Raw genomic sequence first — 9,592 nt, forward strand, 5'->3', positions numbered from 1 at the left:
ACCTGTCAGATTGTCTGAAGGCAAAAATAAAAAAACAGGGAAAATAAACATCAGAATGTTTGCTTCTTTTGTTTCTTAAACCTCTGTTTAGGTTTTTGATAACGTTTTTGATCCCTCTTCTATGTGACACACCTAGGCTTTGCTCATTGTGCCTTGCCTGACATAAACCAAATGCCTGTGGCATGTTTCACAGGAGCTATGATTTCTCCTTATTATAATTTGTAATAACCCTCCCTATCAGTTCCAGTTAAATTTTGTTTATTATATTTCCTCATCATAAAGCCCTCATCACATACATCACAGATAGGATCGTTCCAGGATCTCTCTGGTTCACAGACAAAAGCCAGGGTCCATGTCTTCCAAGAGCTTTTAGAATACACATTTTCTTTTCATCTTCTAATAGGCCTGTGAGATAGGTAGACAGTTATTTTCATTCTCCTCTTATATATGAAGAAACGAGGTTAAATGACTTGTTCATGGTCACATAGATACAATTTCAGATTCCAGGCTCTGTTTTTTTCTATTAGATTGGTAGCCTCCCTTGATTAGATCACCTCTTATTCTATTATGTCCACAAATGGGAGGTGAAAGCAGTACTGATAATAGTTCATGAACTCATTTCGTAGAGATCCTTAAATGGAGGAGGTCATAGGATGGTGTGACTGTCCTTACAGTAAACATTTTGTGTTGTCATTTTCTTGGGAAAGACTAAGAACAAAAAGTGAGGTGGCTGGCTGTGCAAATAGACACCCATCAACTCTTTCAGGCTGATTATTTTAGCTTAAGGAATTCTCCCACCTTTCTTATCCCACAGAGGACCCTGGACTGGTGCCAGGTAATTGGGCCACTAGGCACCCCTTTTAAAATAAACTTAAATAAATGGAAAAGTGTGGGTTATGCCACAGGCAGCAAGAAAATATCTGATTGCCTTTTGGGTAGCCCAACCCTGGTTCATTTTTATTTTGGAGAGAAAATCTAAAACCTGAAGCTGTTCTAAAATTTTTCTCAACAAATTCTAGTTACCAAATACAATTCAAAGATATTTTGTTTTGGTCTTTTCCTGGTCATCTTTCCTTTTGGTTTTCCCAATATACATTCTCTTTCACTGCTTACCCTTTCTGTTCTTTAATTTCTTCCAATTTGCCTTCTTTTTATGCATCTGTCACATTTTATATGTTAAAATGATTCCCTTATTTTACAAAATGCTCAGGATCTGTGCAGCCAGTAGGCCATCAAGAATTACTGGCAACCAAAGGTATGCTGTTGGGTAGGCGTCTCCAGAGAAAGTACGTACTCCAGCAAATGAACAACACAGTTTTTTTGGTGTGATGAGAAAATATTAAAAGTTCTAGAAACGTTAGATTTATTTTTTATCTCATACATTTTATTTTATATGTTTAAATACATGATATATATTTGAATAGTTATATGCCTATATAATTTACAAAGTACATTAATATATATTTACTGAAAGTGTATGCTCAAAATATTTTTACTAGGCCAGGCACAGTGGCTCACATGTATAATCCCAGCACTTTGGGAGGCCGAGGTGGGCAGATCTCTGAGGTCAGGAATTCAAGACCAGCCTGCCAACATGGTGAAACCCCATTTCTACTTAAACATACAAAAATTAGCTGGGCGTGGTGGCAGACACCTGTAATCCCAGCTAAAGGCTGAGGCACGAGACTCTCTTGAACCCGGGAGGTGGAGGTTGCAATGAGCCGAGATCATGCCACTGCACTCCAGCCTGGGTGACAGAGTGACACTCTGTCTCAAAAAAAAAAAAAAAAAAAAAAAAAAAAAAATTTTTTTTTTTTACTATGGTGTTCATGATTTTAAAAATTTGGCAATCAGCCACAGAGAAGCAGTGCATACAAATAATAATACTAGCTACTATCTACTGACTGCTAACTATGTGCAAGGTACTGTTCAACTGCTTTATTCATATTAAGTCATTTAATCTCCCCAACAACTCAATGAATTAGGTGCTACTCCTCATACTAAGTGACTCCTATGTTATTCCCACGCCACAGATGAGAGTATTGAGGGGTAAGAGAGGTTGAGTAACTTATCCATAGACACAAAACATCTCATGGCAGGATTTGAACTCAAGCCAGTGGGCCCCCAGACTGTGCTCTTAACCAACTCTGTATGCTGCCTCTGGCAGTTACTGAGCCAAGTGAGAAGAAGGGCAGGGCTTAGTATTCTGAGGGTCATCTATAGAAGTTCATTCGCCTCACTCCTGTGCTGAGAAGCATTCTTCATTCATTTTGGATACTCTCTCATCTTAAACTAATTCTGCAGGCCAGGTGTTGGCAAAGATAAATTAGACATGGATTCTACCCTCAAGAAGCTACAGTCAATGCAGAAGATAAGACACTTATATGAATAACTATAATACAGGTAGAAAGTGAGAAAGTTGCCTGGGCGTGGTGGCTCATGCCTGTAATCCCAACATTTTGGGAAGCCAAGGAAGAAGGATCACTTGAGGCCAGGAGTTCGAGATCAGCCTAGGCAACATAGCAAGACCCTGGCTCTATAAAAATTAAAAAATTAGCCAGGCACGGTAGCATGCACATATGTGGAAGACTGAGGTAGAAGGGTCATTCAAGCCCAGGAATTCGAGGCTACAGTGAGCTATGATCATGCCACTATGCTCCAGCCTGGGCAACAGAGCAGGATCCTGTCAAAAAAGAAAGAAAAGCTTATAAGAATTTGAGAGCGCATTTCTTCCACAGGGAAGATTTGGGGAAGACTGTAGAATAAACCACATTTGAGCTGGTATGAAGCCAAAGTTTATCCCTCAAATCACCATCTAATTTTGTAACAACTTTCATCATGAAAGTGTCTTTGGAAATATTTGTTTTGGTCCTTGGCCTTGTCCCCCTTTCCCTTTCAGAGTCCTCTCCATGTTTTAAAACAGTGAGCTCCTCTGAGGCTGGGCCTTCGCTAAGCCTTGCTCAGCCTGGTTTCCCTGGCAGGGAGGGTGGGAATGCAAGAGTGGCATCTCCAGGAGGGGCAGCTTCAGGCTCTGCAGAGTTTAGTTGTGGTGCCAGGCCATCACCAGTCCCACTTGCTCTGATGCCCAGTGGGAACAAGGCCATTGTTGGTGGAGTGTAGTTCTGCATCTCATGGGATATGCGATGTAGATATTTTGGGCCTCAAATACGAGGCCCAAGAAACTGAAGTTTTTGTATTTAGTTGATCTCTTAAAATTGTGGAAGTTGCATTTTAGCCTTTGGGGCAGCCAAAAATGTCTTCACTGGGTGCTGACGAGTTGATGGGTGCAGCACACCAACATGGCACAAGTATACATATGTAACAAACCTGCATGTTATGCACATGTACCCTAGAACTTAAAAGTATAATAATAATAATTTAAAAAAAAAAGTCTTCATTATAGAAAATGGTTCTTGCCAGCACATTTTTTCCCCAGAATTACCAACAAACAAGGAAAAACTCCCCAACTTTGCAGTAGAATTAACTGGGACCTAATGAGGCGAATAGTCAAGAGATGATGTTACGGGTCTGCAGCACAAAGTGAGCTTTTCTAAGGCTAGAAGCTGCCACCTGTCGAAGTGGTTTAAATCAGGATTTTGGCAGAAGCACATTATTGTGACAGTCAATGTGAGTGAAATTCTGTCTCCTCTACATCCCCTATTTAGGAATGTAGTCATTAAGCCCCTACACTGTGACTCAGCTCAGAAGACACAAGAAGGAATGATCTAACTCGCTAAGAGATATGAAAGTTTTCTTCCAGATTGTTAACCCACAGCAAAATTGGCTGATACACGGGAGAAGAGCCAAACTTTATAATGTTAGCATTTTATCTCTGTCTTTACTGTAAAAGATTTTGACTTGGAAGAAACTTAGTGTTGCATTTTCCAAGAAAAGAAAATCGGCAGCATGGATAGAAGTATGATTCTGCAGCACTGGAGCCAGAAGTGTATACTGTAATCTTATCTGTAGGGGGAAATGGAATTTCATGAGTGATTATGTTGAAACATGGTTGCAGATTTAAGTACTTAATATGACTTATATGTGTTCAAAGGAAAACACAGATTATAAGAGGAAAAGTTCTGACTTTAGTTTGCCAATCTGCCACTGATTTAGCATAAAGCCTTAGACCAATTTTTGTGCCTCAGGTTTTCCATGGATGAGTATGGTACCATGAATGTATCATAGATCTTGTAATCATTTTAAAGTTATTTAGTTATTTTAAAATTTAAAATCTCTGAGAACATTTGGCTTTAAAGAATATTAGAGCTTTTAAAAAGGCATAAGGCAGAATTGATTTGAGCAGTCCAAGACACTGGCAGATGCTACTGAAGAGGATTTGCAGACACAAAGAGCCTTGAATCTCCCTTTAAAGCTGTTTCACCTTTCAATAAATTATTCTTATAGTTTAAATATTCTTTCTTGCTTTAATTTTTCTCTGGTTCCTTTAACTCTGTCCATTCTCTCTAACAATGTTAATGTCTCTAACAAGGGAGAACAATGTCACCTTACTCCTTGCAACATAAAAATTCTTGTATTATTAAAAGAGACTTCTTAATTTTCTTGAAGACATAAAGGATCAATGAACCAACTAGTATTTATTAAACACTTACTGTGTTCTAATATGATGTTTGTGAAAGGGCTATGAAAGCAGATTTCTAGGCAGTACAAGAGGCTTACTGCATTCTTTTTGAATCTCCAAACTGAGATTCAAGGCCACTGATTACAATAATTCAAAGGTAGATTCCTTTCTGTACCTCCTTGGGTGCGCCCCACTATGTTGATTATCTGCAGCGACAGGTCCCAAGCTATCTCCTGACAAGCTGCCTCTTCTAATTTTTGCCATCACGTAGTTGCCAGACAAGACAGATTTTCATGCAATACAGGAATTAGTCAAATACCCTAAGTGCTGAATCAGTTGAAAAAGACAAGTTCTGCATGAGATCAAAGAATGAATCACTGTTGGCTGTTGTGGTCAGGAAAAGATGATGACTTAGGGTTAAATAACCAGTATCTTTCAGTTTTTCTCAAAGTACAATATATGTGTGCATCTTTATTATTATTCGTGTCATGTGCAAATCCTGATAGTAGTTAACATTTATCTTATTCTTTTTAATGGCTTTAAAATTTCTAACTGACAAATAAAAATCGTATATATTTATGAAGTACAACATGCTGTACATACACACACACACACACCCACACACACACACACACACACACTGTGGAATGGTTAAATCAGGCTAATTAACATTCATCACCTTACATACTTATGATACTTTTTATGGTGAGAACATTCAAAATCCATTAGCAAATTTCAAGTATACAATACATTGTTACTAACTACAGTCATCATATAACTGAAAAAAAAATTGAATGCTTCACAAATCTGCGTCATCCTTGTTCAGGGGCCAGGCTAATCTCTGTATTTTTCCAATTTTAGTATCTGTGCTGCTGAAGTAAGCACTAGTTAACTTTTATGGGGTCTTTACTATGTGCCAAGCACTAGCCAATGTGCATACTGCCTCTCAACTATAACACAGTATATAAAATCTTAGAGATAGCTAGAGAATCTACTTTGTGCTAAGAACCACATCAGGTATATATATATTATTTCATATAATCTACACAACCACTCTTTGATATGGGTATTATTATCACCATTTTGCCCAAGGAGACACTGGGCTTTGAGAGGTTCAGTAACCCACAGTAGCAGAGCCAGGCTTCTCACCCCACTCTGTGTGATGCCACAGTCCTAGTTTTAACTGTTAGGCTACACTGCTTCTCCTGGAAATCTTCCCTATTCTGTTAACTTGCTAAAGAAAATAGCTGGCTAACTAGTTCTTTCCAAACTTCCTTAGGGCTAAAACGAGAAAATTGGCATAAGCAGTGGGAGAGAGGCCCACTGGTGGTTTTACCTGTAAACCGTCATTCTGATGCCCAGGCACTGACCCTTCTCTTACTCCTGAGAGGAAAATAACATGTAGTCCAATGGACATCCATTTTTACATATAAATAAGAAGTGTCTTTAGTAACCCACTAGGGTTACTAAAATCTAGTACTTACAACTAAAATTAATGGTAAACTATCATTTATTGAGGTCTCTAACTTTGTATTCTAGGAGGAGCTGCTTCATAATGAGGCAGAATCCTTAAGAGTGATTGAGCACATGTAGATAGTTATTATAATCTCACATTTTGGGGGAGAAAATTTCCTCCTTCTCTTTCTTTTTCCTTCCTTCTTCTCTCTTTCTTTCTCTCTCTCTCTCTCTCTCACTCTCTTTCTATCATGGTTTCCAATTTCCACTCCTATTGCTTTTAAATATATTTTGCAATGACAGTTAGGTTTACTTTTGTGGATCATTTTGTTCTTGTATAACTGCTGAGTTGTGAACTTTTAAGTGTTATTTCCTCATGGATTTTTATCACTGAGTTATTTTTTAACTGAAAAGTAGGAATGAAAATTAAGAAGTATTGATATAAAGGAATGAGTTCCAGGCCTTTTTCTAGCCCTAGATGTTTCAGGTGAACATTTCAGCATTTCGAAACAATGCTAGAGAGTAGATACTATTTTCCCTAAGTTAAAAAAGAGGAGCTCGGCACGGTGGCTCATGCCTGTAATCCCAGCACCTTTGGGAAGGCGGAGGAACGGTTGGATCACTTGGGTCAGGAGTTCAAGACCAGCCTGGGCAACTAGAGAACCCCATCTTACTTTAAAAAAAAAAAAAAAAATTAGGGGCGTGGTGGTGCACGCCTGTAATCAAGTTAGGCACAAGAGGCACAAGATTAACTTGAACCTGGCAGACGGAGGTTGCAGTGAGCCAAGATCGCACCATTGCACTCCAGCCTGGGCAACAGAGCAAGACTCTCAAAAAAAAAAAAAAAAAAAAGGAAACTGAGGCTCAGAAAGGTAATAGCTTGCTAAGATTTCAGAGGTAATAAGTGGTAGAAATGAAAGTAAAACTCGGATCTGATTCCAAAGAATTTGTTCTTTCCATTACATTCCACTGTCAATCTTGTGGAGTGTCTGCCATCTAATTTTACCCTCAGATTTCTTTTCTTCCACTCATTTGGCTGAATGTAATTAATAATTACTGACCATGTGAGTCAAATTTCATTAGACCTAACTTCAAGAAAACCACATCTTGTTAGCAAGTATTTGAATATTACTAAGCTGTTAAGCTGCTTTGTGAATATCTTTTGCTATAAAAAGATGTTGGATGTAACATGGGTTTTTTAAAAATTATTTTTTGGGGGCATCAAAATCTAACATCTGTATTTCAGGGACTGAAATGTACATTTAATGAGCTGCTATTAGTAGGATAGCTCTAGATGACTAAAGAAAAGAAAAAATTGACCTTGGCATTTCTTGCAGGCATTCTGCAAAAGCTCACTGATCTTGGAACATTTGGATGTCTCTTATTGCTCCCAGCTGTCAGATATGATTATCAAAGCACTGGCCATTTACTGCATTAACCTCACGTCTCTCAGCATTGCTGGCTGTCCAAAGGTATGTGCAGGAGTCAGGGCTCAAACATGTTCAATTTAAGCACTACCATGGGACAAGGCAGGACAGCAATCAGGGTTGGACTCAGAATGTGTTTTCTTTGCCATAGTTGAGGTATTCATTGGATTTTTTTTTCTATCCTCAAATTGGAAATAGCTTATGATTCCATTGGTGTCAAAGTAGAATTTTCCAAAAGTTAAAAATATAATTCTCATACAAATATAAACATGTGTCAAAGATTTCTTTAATTCACTAATGAGAGGACCAACAAAATGACAAAGCCAGTACGTAGAGCATTTGAATGAACTTAGTATTTATAGGAACTGATGAAAGAATGTTGGATTAAGAGTGTTAGGTTAGATCTAAAAATGTCTTACAAGTTATTAAATCTATAACCTTGGGGTTACAGTTTCTACGAGATACAAATAATTTGCATCTTTCCTGGACAAAAATATAACAATTGACATATAACTTCACTGAGCTGGGGCCTTAGTGAACAGTAAATAGTATGTCAAACAAAGGCATGATTTCCTACAGAATTCTCCAGGTAGGCCTGTTAAACAGTGTTCCAGGTTGACACTCCAAGGACATACCATCATCTTTTGTGTTATTTTCAAGCGTTTTATAATTTTTTTGAACCTCTGTATGTAAATGAAGTAAGTACTCATTATGAAAAATTTGATCTACATATAAAAGCTTAAAGAAGAAAGTAAATATCCATTGTCCTATCATCACCTGGACATAACCATTGCTGGTATTTTATTCTTCTAGATTTTTTTTTTTCTGTGCACAAAGACATTATAAATAGTTACGGAAAGTTTGTGTTTTGCCTTGTTTTTTAAAATAATAGAATCATACTTTCCAAAATACATTGTAACCTACTTTTTAATATACTATGGACATATCTCCATGTAAAGAACTAGAGATCTCGGGTTCTGGATTAATAATAGTAGACTGCATATACACATATAATTTTGTTCCTCTTGAAACCCTACCAAAACTAGACATGAAGAGTGAGGGCCCACATGGATAAGGAAAACAGGAGAGGAGACGAGCAACAAAAATGTGGAAGCTTGAAAATAGATGGACTAATTTAGCAGACCAGAAACTGCTTTGAATCCTAAGCCAACAGTAGAGAAAGCTGGAAAAAAAAAAATCTGATTTACACCACAATCTTCAAGCTTGGGAGCATCGTGTACCTTTGGAACTGGGTTAAGAGTGGTGATGAAAATAATGAAGACTGAGTTAGAGATTCTTAAGAAGTAGATAGATCTCTATATTCCATAAATCTGGGCAACTGTCTCTCCATAAAGAAACAGCCTCTGCTCCATAAATCTGGGCAACTGTCTCTCCCCACCCCAAAGAGAAGCCTACAGATTTATTTCCTAAATTCTGTTTCTTCATCCCTGACACTATTGATATTTTGGACAAGATAATGCTTTGTAGTGGGGTGTGTGTGTGTGTCCTGTGCACTGTACATGTTTAATAGCATGCCTGTCCTCTACTCACTATATGTCAGTAGCACATAAGATCCCATCCCTCCAGACCTTACCAAATGTTCTCTGGTGGAGGGGAGGGCCAAAATTGTTCTTGAATTGCCCACTACTCTAGAGATAGTAAAACAGAGGGTTGCTAGGCTAACTAAGTGACTGAATGCTGAGTGCAGAGACATTCAAGCACTTTTTCCAACTGAGCATCAAGAACTTGGCGGCCAGATCTTTTTCTCCAGGTGGGAGATTGGTAGCCTCTTCTCTGGGAACCCTGACTAGCCCAAGATGAAAGACCTAAAATAGCTGACGGCTGGATGGGGGGTTCCCAACAAATAACCCACCTAGATCATCCTTCATTGAAGCTTACAATAGAGATGCATGTACTCAGACCTTCCGATTAGTTTTTAGTCCTCCACTCTTAATCATGAACAAAAGGATTACCAGACATAAGAGGAAAGTCTCTAAAGTGGAAGATATTGATCAACACAAATTAACAGGAAAAACTTGGAGTTAGCAAAATATGAAGAAGGAAGAAAACTAAGAAATAGTTTTGAAAATCCTCAGAAATTACAAGGTTATTAACAATCTTTTATTTTTTA

General features: G+C 38.0%; 1 protein-coding gene across 10 annotated transcripts in view; it reads left to right on the plus strand.

Annotated features, from left to right (window-relative positions):
* The window catches only part of FBXL13 (F-box and leucine rich repeat protein 13), a 303,981-nt gene that overhangs the window by 249,730 nt on the left and 44,659 nt on the right, over positions 1–9,592 (plus strand). For 8 of the 10 annotated variants that reach the window (XR_001881688.1, XM_017853125.1, XM_017853317.1 and 5 more), the window contains one exon: positions 7,372–7,506. The exons of 1 other annotated variant lie outside the window; for it this stretch is intronic. Coding sequence is in view for 7 of the 9 variants with exons in the window: in XM_017853125.1 (XP_017708614.1) it covers positions 7,372–7,506 (135 nt within the window). In the remaining 2 variants the exon portion in view is untranslated. Of the gene's footprint in view, positions 1–7,371; positions 7,507–9,592 lie in introns of those variants that run through there. One more of the 10 variants, XR_001881732.1, reaches the window with a different exon arrangement.

Source organism: Rhinopithecus bieti, unplaced genomic scaffold, assembly GCF_001698545.2.
Source record: "Rhinopithecus bieti isolate Rb0 unplaced genomic scaffold, ASM169854v2 scaffold_59, whole genome shotgun sequence".
NCBI lineage: Eukaryota > Metazoa > Chordata > Mammalia > Primates > Cercopithecidae > Rhinopithecus > Rhinopithecus bieti.